Here is a 15983-nt window from a genome sequence, read left to right as displayed (position 1 = left end):
GACTCTGGAAGGTGTATGTGTATGGTGGGAGGAACAACTTGAACCGCGTTTGCAATGGGGGTCCGTTGTCTATAGTCTTTTCTAGAAGTCAGGGTGTATGGGCGAAGCAGAAATAAAGATTTTAAGAAAAGGACGTCAGGAAGAGAATTCGTCAATGGAAGTTAGGACTCCAGGTGAGCCAGCTACCTGCAGGGTCAGTTCTGGGTAGGATGCTGGTGGTTGGTAGAGCAACTCAGCCCAGCTCAGCTACCCTTGAGTTGGCTGTGCCCTGGGGAGAAGAGGGCTGCATGGATGCCAAGGGTGGGTCCTGTTATACGGTGTCACTCTGTGTCCCCAGCAGCTGCTCCCAGAGCTGAGCATCACACAGAGAGTTTTCTCCTCACTGCTTTGCAAATGGCAGGGGAGCTATGGCAGGCGTGTGAGGACACCAGTGAGGGTAACTTGGTGTGGATCTTCTCCTTGACTCTGGTGGCAGTGGTGTGGTTTAGGAGTGATCACCCAGTAGGGACGTGTGAGGGCCTGGACTGATTCAGGAACACCTTCCTTACATTCCTAGAACTATTTGCATGGGATGAATAGAGGTGTGGGTTGACGTGCTCCAGTCTACGAAAATTGCTGATGTGAATTTTACATGTGTAAAGCACTCAGCACAGTGCCTACACATAGCATGTGTTCAACTAATGGAAGCGGTTTTTGTGAATGCCGGGGAGAAGGAGCATAAGCTAGGCCTACTTGACCTATTTAAGACTTTTCTTAGGGAACCCTCCTACATTGCTGATGGGAATGTCAACTGGTGCAGCCACTATGGAAAACAGCATGGAGGTTCCTCAAAAAACTATAAATAGAGTTGCCCTAGGATTCAACAATCCCACTCCTGGGCATATATGTGGACAAAACTATAATTCAAAATGATACATGCGCCCCATGTTCACAGCAGCACTATTCACAATAGCCAAGACATGGAAACAGCCTAAATGTCCATCAACAGATGAATGGATAAAGAAGACATGGTGTATACATACAATGGAATACTACTCAGACATGACAAAGAATGAACTAATGCCATTTACAGCAAGGTGGATGGACCTAGAGATTATCATACTAAATGAAGTGAGTCAGAAAGAGAAAGACAAATACCCTATGATATCACTTGTGTGTGGAATCTAAAATATGACACAAATGAACTTACCAATGAAACAGACAGACTCACAGACACAGAGAACAGACTTGTGGCCAAGGAGGGCAGTGAAGGAGGGATGGATTGGGACTTTGGGATTAGCAGATGCAAACTATTACACAGAGAATTGGTAAACAACAAGGTCCTACTGCATAGCACAGGGATATTCAATATCCTGCAATAAACCATAATAGAAAAGAATATGAAAAAGAACGTATATGTATGTAATCACTTTGCTGTATAGCAGAAATTAACGCAACATTGTGGAAATCACCTATACTTCAATAAAATATATTCAAAAAACTTTTCCTGATTAATTCCACGTTGCTTTTGAAATTTCTTATATCTGCCCCAGATATATGTTTGCTCCTGAATCCCTAGGAAGCAGACATTTTTAACGCTGCTCTTAGGTTACATGAGGCTCCAGCATTGGAATGGGATACAGGATGGTGTGGATCTCAGTTAAGATCATGATGACCTGCTCCCTATAGCAGAGTGGCACAGGTAGTGTTTGACCTTCGTAAAACAAGAATCCCAGGACATCCTAACTTCAGCCCATTGTGCCAGTATTTTGAGATCCTTATACTTTATATTTTGGATTGCATTAATGAGCCCAAGCAGCCTGTAAACTTGATGAATGTGCTTCACCGTGTATTGACCGAGATACAAATAAAAACTCTGAATAAACAGGCCTGAGGCCAGATTCCAGAGGCCGTCCCAAAGACAGCTCCTTGCATGTGGTTTTGATCCTCAATAAACATTCTTTGTTGGCTTGCATCTCCACATCTTGTGAACATGCCTTTAGATGCACCTCTACAGAACTGAGGAAAAACAGTAATACTAACAAAGATAATAATAACGGCAGCAACCCTTATTATTGGGCCATGTGTTAGGCTGTAGGTTCACTTTTTTACATTAGTATTCCATGTCAGTCTTCAAAATGGAAGCAGATTCCCCCTAATTTCTAGGCCTCTGCTCCAATACCTATTAATTTTTGCTCTTAGTCTAAAAACCAGACCTCCCTTTGAAGTTTGAGGTGTGTCTCTAATTCTCCTTCAAAGCTGACCTCCTGGATCTCACATTTAATGTGTATCTGCAACCAGGATGGTTTCCACACTCAATACACGACGACAAAGATATTGGACAACTTCTTCCTTTCCTCCTCATCTTTCCCACACAGCAGAAAGCCTACGTGCTGAGGACCCGGCAGGACCAGATTCCAATTCACCATTTCCACTGCCAGCGAGTACTCTGTGATGGATGCTCTCTGAGGAGGAGGAGGGATGACTAACTCTTCCGCATCAGGAATGTGTGGGGGAAGGGAATTTCAGAGACAGGAAGGAAAATCAGACGGTGCTGCAGCTCACTTCAAAGTGAATAAGACAGAATGATCCTCAAGTGCAAGGTCGATTTCTGCAGACCAGAGGCGTTTATTATGTTCTCAAGCCCTTCAGTCAGAGGAACATGATAAGGTGTGGGGCTGGTCAGAAAATACATAGAGCATGGGATTCTCATTCAAATCTCAAAACCAGAAACTTCAGGCTTTTTCAGTAAACTGGACATCTGGCTGTTATCTGGCGAGTCTAAAAATTGTCCAGCCTCATTAACAACAACAACAAAAATCCAGTTTGAAATCTAAAGCATCATCTGAACATTTACATTGCCGGGAATAAGGATCTAAACGGCATGGGCACTTATCACATAAACTTGATATACAAGAGCTCCTCTCCTTTAAAGAACACATTCAATGCTTAAAGGAATGTTTCTTTGAAACGCTGTCATACGGTAGCACTTAAGCCAGAAGACACCCTGTTGCTACCAGGACTTTCAGAAGCACAATTTGGATCATGTGACAGCAGTTCACTGATTTCACGGTGGACGTAAGACCTTTTCTATCAAGTCTGGCTACTTCAGCCCATCTTTCAAGGGCTTCCATAATTGTCCAGGCCTGTGCCGGGCTTTCTAAACCAGGATTCCCATGGATTCTGGGATCACACACAGGATTCTGTGTTTGAAACAAATAACCCAGATGAGTCAGAGGAATTTTTAAGTTCTCTTAGTCAGTTTTGACCTACACTGACTGCTCCCTTGTCTAAACACTTGCAGCATTTGTAACTTGTACTTCACGGATTAACACTGGACTCCAAACGGGACGCTTTTGGAAAGGAGGTATCACTCACTGAATGCCAGTCACTCTGCATCCATTTTCCAACTCAGTTCTCCCCAAAATCACGAAAGGTAGGTATCACCTCCTACTTTCAGAGCTGAGGAAAATGAAGCTTGGAGGGTTTAAGGCTCTGCTCACATTCAAATAGCCACTAACTGTCAGAGGTAAGATTCGATTACATTTTGGCTTCAGAACCCACATGATTTTTCTACTTCATCCTTTGTCTCCCCTGCAAGGAAAGCAGGAAAAGAGCCATTCTGAAGATACTCCACATGTATCACTGACTAACTGTGTGCAGGCACACACACATACACAGGAACCTGTGTGTTGCATGTATATATATCCTGTTCCTGCAGATGGATTGCAAGCTTTTGACGGTAGCAACTAAGCCTTACACTTGTCTTCTACCTCGGGTGCTGTTGGCACCAGAAGCCACACATGGGTATTTAGATCATAACCATTGATGTCATTGAAGAAATGAGGGTAACACTGTTCACTGAGCACTTGCTGTGTCTCAGATGCTCTCCATGTAAATGACTGAATTCTCATAACAACACTGTGAGAGAAACATGGTCCCTATTTTACAGATAAAAAACAAAGGCTCTGAATCATCAAATAATTCATCCAAGGTTATATAGCCCCATATTTCTGATTCTGGCTGTTATGCAAACTTGCCATCCCCAAGATTCGTTAAGATCATCTATTCCAATCTTTTTACTCAACAGATGAGGAAAAAGAAACCCAAACAGAGGTTGTGAAACGGTCACAGAGCAAATGGCATTCCAGTTAACCCTGAACGATCAAGGGAGCAGTTAGGCCACGTACCTGGATTTAAACAGTTTTTGGCAAGCAAAACATAATTTGAAATTAATGTTCTCAAAGGTTATTTTTGTTTATAATAAGAATTACTTTAGCAATCTAGACTACATCAAAATAATGTGTAATTTCATATTGACTGCTTGTAGGGGAAAATTCATTTATGAACATTAGACATAAACTTTGAAATGTGTTTGTTTAAAAGCTTCTCAATTAAAAGAGAAGAAAGTGAGCTTAGGCTTAGTGGAAATATCAGAATTTTCTAGTGTTTCTCTTTGTTTCTCAAACTTTTTACAAGCATGGTTTTATAACCAAAGCTTATTCTAATTTAAAGAAAAGAAAACAAAGACTTTCATTTTGTTTCTTACTAGAAATAAGTTCCTCCATGAGAATGTAAGCTACCAAAGGGCAGCAATCTCTTCACTGATGTTTTTTCAATGCCTAGGACTTGCACATACAACCAACCAACCAACCAACCAACCAAACAAAAAAACTAGCACAAAGAAAGTGATAAAAACTACTGCTGAACAAGTGACTCTCCCCTATTTCACTTCCATATAGATCTATTCTTTCAGCATGGGTGAAAGAAGGAAAGACCAATTTTCAGGTGACTTGGTTTTTAGTCTCTCTTATGCCAAAGATAAGGAAAGATAAAGCATGTGAGGTTAAGAAGCTTAGAAGCTCCCCCAAACTGGACAGCACAGAAAGATGCAGAAGTGAACATGGCTCGTGCCTCCATCCTCTGAGCACTCAGGAAAGAAATGACGTGTAAGGAGGAGTGACTGCTCATCAGGCGCTGTTGTTGTGGACCACGGGGGGTGCGATGGGGGGGGTACTGTTCACTGGCCTTATTTAATTTAATCCGCCATCATTCCCATGACATCGGTACTACTATCATTTGCATTTCACAAATGAGGAAGCTAAGGCTTCACGGAGGTGGATTGGGATTCAGAGTCGGATCTGTCTGACTTTAAGCTTTAACTCGTACATCAGTGTTGCTCAAACTTCAGTCATTTGCCGACCTCCTGTGTAGCTGTGCCACACTGTGCACACCATCCGTGGCAGCCGTGGCCGTGTGCTGTTCAGATTTCCCTGCAAGAAGGGCAGCCTCCAATTGTCACGCCTTCAGCTTCCAGTACTGCTGAGGTCTCACCGCTGCTCCCCGGAAACGACTGAGCACAGGGGGTGCTGGGCTGTTCCTGCCCCACGCAGGGCTCTCCCCGCAGCAGGCTCTGCTCTGGAAGCCCCCCGGCTCAGCACCACCCTCAGTCTAAGGGCTTTACCACCCTCTCCTTCCCTCTCTCCCTTCACAGATGTCAGCCCCTCCCTGTGGTCTGCAGCCTCTTGCCACCTACTCCGGACCCCTCCCCTTTATTCTCCACAGTCGGTTTCCTCCAATAAATCTCCTGCACATCAGTTCTGTCTTAGTGTTGGTTTCTTGGAGGACCCCGATTTTCCGTTATTTACTTAATAGCGGTACTGTTAATTATGTTCCACGTTCTTTTTCATTGGATTACTTTTTAAGCTAAATACATATGGTCTCACTTTGACCAAAATATATGTTAAATCTTGAGTTTAATGTGCTAGTTTTATTTTTCCTAATACACTTTGAATATATATATGCTTATTTAAGTAAAAATGTTTGAACATGAGTCACTTAAGTCTCTCCCTTGCCACCAATATATGGATGTAACTTACTTGGAAACTGTCCCCTTCCTTATATTGCTGATAAAATATTTTTGTAAAAAAAGATTGGTGAGGAAGGAGGATTAGAGCAAAATGCCAAGTGACATCATCCAAAGTTTTCATGAAGTATTAGAGTCTGTGTTCTGGGCAGAACCTAGAAGGGAGATCTCTGTACAATAGAATACAAATAGGAAAAAGTTTCAGAAATCCAGCTGGATTCTGGACAAGAGACTAAACTAACAGCACAGAGGCATCTGTATTTATCACCTTCCTTGCACTGTCTGCCAAGTGGCATGGATGTTTTGTTGAAATTTGTTTTGTTGAAATTAGATTTTTCCAGCTCTAATTCCGCCCCCCCCCCCACCTCCTCGCCCCACCCCTGACTTCTCGCTCAGCTTTAGGCCACATTTAAAACAGGCAAGAGCTCTGAACATGTGTCACAGCTGGGGTTTGCTCAGCCATGAGGATCAAGGAACAGCTCTCAGAATCACTCAGCCCCGCCCACCTCATTTCTTTGCTTGGCACCTTAATTCTGCAGGGGAAAAAATTCAGACAGCAGTTTGAATCTTCCTCTCACAGAGCACATTGTGTGCTTGCCCTGGTAGTGAACTGGTTGACAGCTTGTTTTCCAAAAGGAGAGGGAGACCTCAGGGCTCCTGATGGCTGATTCGATCTGGCTCGGAGGGGAGAGACAGAGCCCAGAGGTGGTTCATCTCACCCGGGTGGGAGAGCTCAGAGAAAAACAGGAGGAAACCAGAGTAACCCACCATTTTAGAAAGAAAATGAAATCACAACATACCACAGCCCTCTGTCATGAACCGGAGTAATTCCAAGAATGAAAAATTCTACTTGTTCATTTCCTTTTCTTTCCCACAAAACACATGCTTCTAACAAGACAGGCATTTCATTTCTCCCAGGAGTGAGTTAGAAGTCTTTAACTCAATGGCAAGTTGAGTCATTTTGGAGAAGAAGAAACTCCATGCATTGTTGAATACGTCAGTTGGCCCAACAGAAACCATTTCTCAAGTCGTGCTAGCCCAAGGACTCTCCACATCTTGAAACTAGGACTTACCTTTTTCCAGAACAGTTTGCCCAGAGGCAGAGAGGTGGGGCCCCCCTTTTCCTTGACACCTTCCTTTGCTGTTTCAGTGGATGTAGAATTCTTGGCGGCCCCTTGGGGCTCCTGGGGTGTAACGTTGGCTTTGTCTGACTTGAGGTCGGCTGAAGTGGTTGGTGACTTCTCGGTACCCTATAAGAGTTTTAAAAAATTTAAATGATCTCAGGATTTCAAAAGCGAAAGATCTCTCTGTTACAAATATGGGCTAAGGTTATGCACGTTAAATATCTTCTTCATAAATTTCTGTATTTTCCAAATGTTCTACATGGATGTAGATTTGTCTTAAAATCTTGGAAAAAGTCAAGATATTTTCCTTTTGCAGAAAATATATATAGAACCATTATGTATCATGTTTATGTAAGTAACACATCAGGACTCAAAGTGAATGGAAGAGGCACTTGGCTGTTAGAATGTTAGTTCGTGTTGAAGCCACTGGTCTTCTTTTGACCATGGTCACAGCAGTAAAAATACACTGAACATGCACCTCCAATACACACGTTTTTGTTTACATGATAAGGATGTATTGTTTTACTAATCCAAATTGGAAATGAAAGATGGATTCCAATAAATATACTTTAAAAGAGAAGTGCTGATGTTTTCCTCCCACATTCTGCTTTAGAGGTTACTATAGTGATCTATAGTCTACAAAGTTTAGTCTATAAAGATCTACAGACCTATAGTCTATAGAGTGTGTATAAGGAACTCAGGGAAGAGGTTTGAGTTTGAAGAGCACCCACAACTCCCACTTCTTCAGTTTTAGATGCAGCCTCCACATCTAAATTAGATGTGATTGAATGGATTGTAATTGACATAAAACTCCAAATGCTATTCATTCGGTCCCTATTCTCTCTCTCTCTCTCTCTCTCTCTCTCTCTCTCTCTCTCTCTCTCGCCCTCACCTTCTCTCCACGCCCCACCCCCCAACTCTCCTCGCTCTGAGCGGCCAGGCTGAGTTCCAATGCTGGGACATCTGACCTCCTCAGTGGGACATCTGACCTCCTCAGTGTTACTCCTCAGCTGTTACTTCCGTGCTCTGCCACCTCCTGACTCAGGGGACAAAGGAACAGTTGGGAGAATTACAGTCTCCATTTATCTCGACATGAGCGAACATTGTATTAAAAAGTTTAACACTGGGTTTGTCTGACCTAATCTCGTCATCTTAAGCATCTTTGTTGTAATGATTCTTGGTCCAGGGACTTGTGATATAACCCTTTAAATTCCCAGGGATGTCAGATCTTTGACTACATTTTCAGATAAAAAAATAAAATCTGCGACTTCCCTGGTGGTGTGGTGGTGAAGACTCCATGCTCCCAATGCAGGGGGCCCCGGTTCAATCCCTGGTCAGGGAACTAGATCCCATGTGTATGCCATAACTAAGAGTTTGAATGCCACAACTAAGGAGCCCACCTGCCGCAACTAAGACCCAGCACAACCAAATAAATAAATATTTTTAAAAATTCTGGCAGTAAAAATAAGGTGTGGAAAAATCCAGAACACTTCAGAGTACTTTTGATGTTGGAAAGAGTCTTAGAGACCATCTTATCCAACGCCAGAATTTTCACGGATGCAGAAACTGAGGTCCACGATCTGTCTGACACTAGCCAGGGTCACAGTCTGGCCTCAGATCCGGACTTCCGGCTCCTCCATGGCACTCTTTCCACACTGGGCATTGCCCCTCCAAAGGGAGTTCCCAAATAACTTTACCGTCTGATGCAAGACACAATATCTTCTGTGCTAACTTTTTCGATGCTAAGAGGGAGTCATTTATTGAGCAGGTTCTATGTTCAAATCAGGAGCTAAAGGTCCAATGTGTAGAAATGACTTTTGTGACAGGTGATCCTGGAATAATCCCAGTTCCATTTAAAAAATGTATAAAACCGCATAATGCTGGGGTTTAAAATAACCTCTGCCTTGTATCAACAGTGCAGTCAAAATGGCTGAGCTCAGACGGTTCTGCATTTATGCATGCTCCAAATGGTCTTGGACACCTGGTGCTGTTTTAGCTCTAAATGGTAATTAAATTAACGAGGACTGGTTGAAGGGGAAGTGCCCTCCACCAACTAGCTTGCTTTCTTTTTCAGGAAATAGGAGGAAAGTATTATGATTTATTCATTTACTCATAAAAAATGCATCAACTGCCTTCTATGACCTGTGATGGGTACTGAGTGCTGGGGTTACATGTCCTCATGGAGAGAGGGAGAGAGAGAGAGAGAGAGAGTGCGCAAATAATTCCAAAAAAAAAAAAAAAAAAGTAAAATTTCAACTATGATAAGTGCTGTGGGGTGGAGGGAAGGATTTGGTGCTAAAAAAAAAAAAAAAAGGCTAAACTAGGGAATTAGATCCATCACAGCAGTCAGGAAGGCTTGACAGAGAAGGATGCTGTGCGGTGGTCTGAAGGGTGACTGGAAATTAACAGGAGGGAGGAGGAGGAGCACCCCAGGCCCAGGAAATAGCGTGCTGCCAGAGCCCTCGGCAAGCATCAGAGGGCCACGACGGAGGCAGAAAGAGCAGGAGTAGCCAGGCGTGGTCCCCAACATCAACTCCCCTTCTGCTCTCCTGGAAAAATCCCCATCTGCTCAAGGGTCCATTTTAGATCAAGAATCTGGGGGGTGGGGCTAGCCTCACTTCCATCTCTAAGAAAAGGTTCTTGTTGGCTTAAGTACATCATCCATCCTGCTCATGTCATTACAGTAGATGCTCCTTTGCTTAACAGCCCCATGCTGTTTTGATTTAAATTCTGCTGCTTTGCTTTCTATACTTGAGAGGCCGTGTTACCCATCCAGCTCCTGGCTACCCCTTTATATGTGCTCAGCCTACTCAGCCAAAGCCACATAGAGGTTACCAAAAAAAAAGTTCTGGAGTTCTAGAATTCTTCCACGACATCACACACCTCTGGTTTGGATGGTTTTACCTCTTTCCCTCAGCCTCCTCTCTCAGCCCCTTGGACCAGGTAGAGAGATGGCCAACTTTTAACTCTGATTTAATAATAACAATAAAAGGTACCAGTGCCAGGCACCGTTCTAAGCAATTGAATGTTCTAACAACAGTCCTATGAGGAAGGAATTACTTGTTACGTCCATTTTAAAGTTAGGGAAATTCTGGTCCAAGGTGGTTAAATACTTGCCTGTGATTGTACTAATGAGAGGACAGAGTTAATTCCCGAATCCAGGGAGTCTGATACCCGAACTCTCAATAGCTAATCTATCTACACTGCTTCCAACAAACCAAGATCTCCCCACTCTACGTGCTGCTCTGCCCATCAGGGGATGGAACCGTCTACACCATGCATTCTCAACCGGGCAATCTTAACCCAAGTCGGGGGACAGCTGTGGGTGATATTGTCCTTGTTCTTGGGGGGATGTGTTATAACAATTTTTAAATATTAGTATCACCTTTGGTCCTAAGGGCCACAGTACATAAACAGATAAACAGTATATCTGTTGTCCTAAAATTCCATGGAGAGAAGAGCAATCAGGGAGAAAATATCTAAAGAAGCTTCATGGTTGGGGGGCTGATCATGAGAAAAAGGTTGAGAAACACACCTATGCTGATCAGTTTTGTTGGGAAATGGCCAATTCTCCTTGCCCTGGGAAGATACCCTGAGATCTTTGAAAAACATTACATGATTCGATCACAGTACTATAATATAACTAATATATTTGTGTAATTATTGAATACACATATCCTTGGCCAGACTCTGAGAGCTGTGAAGGTAAGAGCTGTTATGTCTTGGTCACCATTACCTCCCATCAGACCCAGTGTCTGGCTCAAAATAGGCATTAAATAAAGAAGAGATTAACTTTATGAGAGGGACCACAGAGAGCTACCCACACAGCAGCCTGCTATGTCATGTTTCCGTCCACCTCCTTACTGGGCCGTGGAGTCACAGACCCCCATGAATCATCCTCTCCCTGCCTACTCATCTCCTCGCTTCCCAGAGAATTGCCCCAAATGGTGTTCCACCAGCATCCTCTGAATTCATACTCTGTGCACTACAGAGGAGACAGCGAACATTCTCTCTGTGTTTTCTGGAGACAATCTCCTCAGCAGGGTTGCCAGATTTAGCAAATAACAATGAGACCATAGGATGTCCTGTTAAATCTAAATTTTAGATTGGCAAAGAATAATTTTCTGTCGCATAAGGATGGCCCAAAGAGTGCCTGGGACATAGATGTATACTCAAACATTATTTGCTGTGTATCTGAAATTTGAATTTAACTGGGCACCTGTTATTTATCTGGCAACCCTACTCGTGAAATTCTAATGTATTAGATTTGGAGACCGCATATCACTACTCGTGAAATTCTAATGTACTAGATTTGGAGACCGCATATCAGATCACCTTACCTTATTCCGCAATAAATTTTCATCTTGTTTCCACATTTGAGGAGGGAGAGGGGAGAGTTAGTAAGATGTAAACATTGTAGCAAGAACCAAAAAACAAGCTAGGGAGAGGGGAGAGTTAGTAAGATGTAAACATTATAGCAAGAACCAAAAAACAATGAATGTATGGCAGAAGAGTATGAATCCTCTGAGGTAGCTGCTGGTATTTTAGCTGCCTTACCAAGAGGGTAAGCATTGAGCAAATCTGAGTGCGGAGCGGAACATTTCTGAGCATGGCAAAGACATTCTAAAACAATATCCTGCCTTTTGTGCATGTGTCATGTCCAATGTTTGCAGGACGTGTGAAAATGCTTTATTATGAGAAATTGCATGTGATTAAGCCAAGAAAAAAAAAATCAGATGCAGCAAAGAAATGCTGACCCTTTATTACTTATAACAATAAACTTATTTCATTGATTAGGTCCAGGCTTTCCTCTTCTTTTAAACTAAGCAAAATTCTTTTTATAGGAAGGAAAATTGACATACACAGAAATGAACCTAGGAGTTAACCAGAACTGATAACCACTGTATTTTTTGAAAGAGCAAAACTAGAAGATAATGTTTCATCCTTGAATTTGCTCAGATGTCTTCTTTTCTGTCTTGGTCACCTGAAATCGAGGAGGATGAGTATCACACCTCCTGTAATCGTGCAACAGGTTCACCGATGGACTCTGGCCGGTCAGTTTTAATGGCCCTATTTTTTTAATCGCTTTGGACAACAGAACAATCAACTGAGGAAAAGAAAAACATTGTCCTAGGCACAAAGGTAAAAGCCAATGAGCTCTACCAAACTGCTGTCTAAATGAGAATTAAGAACATCTGGGAACTGTCCCCGTATTTTACTTGGACATAAAAAAATAGACTGAAGGGAACTCAAGGCAAAACCTTAGGTCTGTGTTACAGAATCCCAGGAAAGGTTGCTTCTTCTCCATCTTCCCAGTAGTTCCAGAATCCTCTCCTACCCCAAAAGGCAACTCAGTGGGCAGGATGTGAGGCCAATGATCTGGGGAAGCCCCAGGAATACTGAATTTGGCTGGTCCACTTGCAGGAGCGGGGAGATTCTGGAGACGTGGACTTTTGCAGCGCGTGAAATGCATGTCATAATGAATGCAGATCTGTGGGGGGCAGGAGGGGGCGAGGGGGCGGGGCGGGGGGAGTCATAGCATCATAAACTTTTAGGGCTCCCGACTCACCAAAGCGCCCCATGGGAATTCAGCTAGATTCCTTTGTACCAGATCTATGACATGTTTCGCTAGCAGTTGCCAAATGGTCGCTCGCATAAGTAGTACCACTTTTTAATGTTCCCTTCCCCACTGCCGTATCTCTCATCCACCTCCTTCCCTCTTTACGGAACAAAATAACCCTGTCTGGGAATCGAAGGGTGGCTGCATAACAGAGTTTGTTTATGCAAATATAGATTCAGCCAGGAGAGCTGTCTATGGAGCTTTTATTTGCATACACAATTCTGGGACTATAACATCCAGCTGGGGAAGTTTTTAAAATAAGTTCATTCAACTTAGTGGAGAATGGTGGATATTTTCAACAAGTGTAGAAGCATGCTTGCTCAAGTCAGGGATCCTTTTAATTGATGGTTTCAGACAAACAATGGCATTTTCTTAGACATTAGAAAAAAGTGAAATCTCCAAAACTGACTTCTATGTTGTCTTTACTTCCCAAGATCATGGAGCCAGAACTTGCTCTGCCTTCATTCATTGTTTGGTTCCGCCTGGGCTTCCATTTGGGCTCAGTATAAGTTTAGTTAACACAGGGAAGAGAAGGAACAGACTGCAGGAAGATAGAATTGTTATCTTGAAGTTAGAAGAGCATTTCCCAAAGTGTAGAAAGCATACCATTGGTAGGATCAGAGATGGCTTTAGACTGTGCTGAGATATGATATTAAATAATATTAAAATCGTGAAAATACTTTTCCTTTTTCAATTCTAATCTTCCTAAGACCATTCAGGGGAAATTTTCAGTCTGGTGCTGGTAGAGAAATCTTTAACATTTCCTTACGCCTGGCTAATTGCCTTTTCATAAAGCTAGAAAGGGCAATAGATTCAGAGCGTAACACAAGCGAGGTAGCTAGAATGTAATCTTTTTTTATTCCTGATATAATGGTACCTTCCTCTTAGGAAAAATGATTCTGCTTTTCCAAATGTGATGTAACACAAAGTTTCTTTTAAAGATATCTTTAAATAGGAAGTAAGTCCATTTCAGTATAAAAATGTCACGTAAATAGTGGTGTATCTGTCAAAGATGAAGGTGGTATGCAAATATTCAACATTTGGGAAACACTGAGTTAGAAGAATAATCTCAGAACCCTGGTCCACACTAAGAAAGTCGTCTGAGATGTTTACAACTATGGCGGCTTAAAATCTCTGAAATTTGATTCACATAATACTTAATTCCCCTCTAACGACCCCCACCACCCAAGGCTCTGACGTCACTGAAGTGGCACTGGGTGGATACAAGATGGGCACGTGTGTCATGTGGTGAGGACCAGGGTTCTTATTTTTCCTCCTAGTTTAACAAGATACAGACCTTATGCCTAAAGAATTTTCTAAAGGCGAGTCCTAGCCTGGGGCTATGCAGGTGCTTTTTCTTGGTGCCTTTAGCCTGGGTCTCGGACGTCTTCTGCCCAGCTTGGCCATCACAGACACTTTCTGCTTTAGATGCCTTTCGGGCAACAGCAGTAACAGCTTAGAACTTTGTTTTTAAACAAAATCCGTGTTTTTTTTTTTCCTGTTGTTTTTAAATGCAGTAATCCACTTTGTTAATTAGCTGCTGGTATATCACCCCCACCTCCCAAACACAAGACATCATGTGAATACTTATCTTTTTCAAACTCTCAAAGACAATTTGTTCAAGAGCAAATTCACAGTCTATTTCAGGTGCACGCTGATTTTCAAAACAGCAACCTATTTAAATGACCCAGATGAATGCAACTCTCTTTGCTAAAGACAATAACAAGGTATTTAAGCTTTGTCTATAGGACATGAAATATTCAGGTGAAAAAAATTTAAGAAATGAAAAAGATAAGGCAGTCCCTACCTGATGGTTTTAAATATCTAAATGCTATTGTCACGTGAAAAAGGAAAAAATACACCCGAAGACAAGCAACCTGTTTTTGCATCCTGGAGTCAAGTGCTGCCACTAAGTGGCTTCATTCTCAACCTGATCTCCTCTTGTTTGGTATTAGAAACTTCAGGGAAGCAGCACCACCCACAAAAATTTCAACTGACTTCTAGACCGGCAGATCTCCCAGGCAAAAGATGTTCCTAGAGTGAGTCAGTCCACTGAGCCAAAGTGAGGGGAAATTGGAACTCAAATAGCCCAGCTACAACCATTCAGAATTGTTGTCTCAAGTCACAAATGGCGGGGGATTTTGTGTGGGGTGTAGAGTGTGCTAAAAATCGCCCAGGGCCAAATGAGAAGATGGGCAAAGGTGTCCACGTTTCAAAAGCATGAATCCAAGAACCTCAGTAGAAAAGATGCCAAGAAGACAAATATGAGAACCAGGTTGGTAGAAAGAGGTTTGTTTGTGGGTGTCACGGACAACCTACATTCACAAAACCCACTTCTGAGATCCAGTTCCATCAGCAATGAGCCCACAGCTCTCTGGGCAGGGCCATGAGATTTTATCACTAAGTACTTTCAGCTGGGACCACATTCGGGGGGGGGAGTCTTGATGCGTGAGCAGCTAAAGAGAGTGAGGGCATCAGGTCACTCGGGAAGCCACACAACACACCCACATATCCCACTGTTTATAGCTTATCGTGCTGACTATGTGATTTCCAACAATGCCAGACACAGAACCCAAAGAGAAACATTCGGACCCGACCATTCATTGAACTTGACCCTAGCTGCCTTGTAGCAAATAAATAACCTTATAGGAAGATGCATGTGGATGCCTCAGCTATATCTTTTTTGCAATGGAAGAAGAAAATTCTAGAGGAACCAATTGATACAATACAGATGTAGCCCGGGTGTTCAGTCTGTCCTGCAGTGACTATGGAAATAACGTGAATAGAGCTGCATGGTTTACCAGGTGCTATCGCACCTTCACTCAGTCCTAGGGCTGGGGAGGTAGAATTTTTATTGCCCCAATTTTACAGATGTGGAAATTTGGGTTCAGACAGGTTAGGATCACACGGCTGTCAAGCAGCAGGACTGTGGCCTGAACGCAGATCTTCTGAGACAAATTCTAGGGTCCTTTTCACAACTTAGCCCCTTCAGATACGGGGAGCAGATGTACTGGCCTGGCCAAGCCATTTGTTTGGTCCCAGTGTCTTTCAAAGCACTTTCAGTTATCAAGAGAAGGCCACAAGACACTTATCTGTCACCAAGTTAAATCTTCCTCATGATTCCTGTGAGATTTAAACCACGTGTTCTACTAAAGAGAATCGGTTCTGTCAAGTGCAAAGGGAAAACATCTCTAGAAAGCAGTCATTCCAAACAAAATGTATTCTGAGGGGAACTGGCTGAATGTCTAGGATGACGGTGAAAAAGTGCCCACTCTCTAGGGCATCCTAACTGCTCTACACGTTCCTTCATTTGGCAAGTGTCGACTGGTGACTATTTCATGTCACCAAGCAATTGTCGTTGCAGTGGGGACTAATTTTTTTCAAATTACATGAA

At 42.8% G+C, this 15983-nt stretch overlaps 1 protein-coding gene across 10 annotated transcripts in view; it reads right to left on the bottom strand.

Moving 5' to 3' along the window:
* BCAS1 (brain enriched myelin associated protein 1) overlaps positions 1-15983 on the bottom strand; it is a 102036-nt gene that overhangs the window by 27746 nt on the left and 58307 nt on the right. For 6 of the 10 annotated variants that reach the window (XM_057703976.1, XM_057703977.1, XM_057703982.1 and 3 more), the window contains 2 exons: positions 13887-14021; positions 6919-7095 (listed from right to left, as the gene is read on the bottom strand). In XM_057703976.1, coding sequence (XP_057559959.1) covers positions 6919-7095; positions 13887-14021 — 312 coding nt within the window. The remainder of the gene's footprint in view (positions 1-6918; positions 7096-13886; positions 14022-15983) is intronic. The other 4 variants (XM_057703979.1, XM_057703980.1, XM_057703984.1 and 1 more) reach the window with 1 other exon arrangement.

Source organism: Hippopotamus amphibius, chromosome 12 (assembly GCF_030028045.1).
Source record: "Hippopotamus amphibius kiboko isolate mHipAmp2 chromosome 12, mHipAmp2.hap2, whole genome shotgun sequence".
NCBI classification, from domain to species: domain Eukaryota; kingdom Metazoa; phylum Chordata; class Mammalia; order Artiodactyla; family Hippopotamidae; genus Hippopotamus; species Hippopotamus amphibius.
The sequence above is the reverse complement of the archived record's forward strand: the minus strand, read 5'-3'. Positions and strand labels throughout refer to the sequence as shown.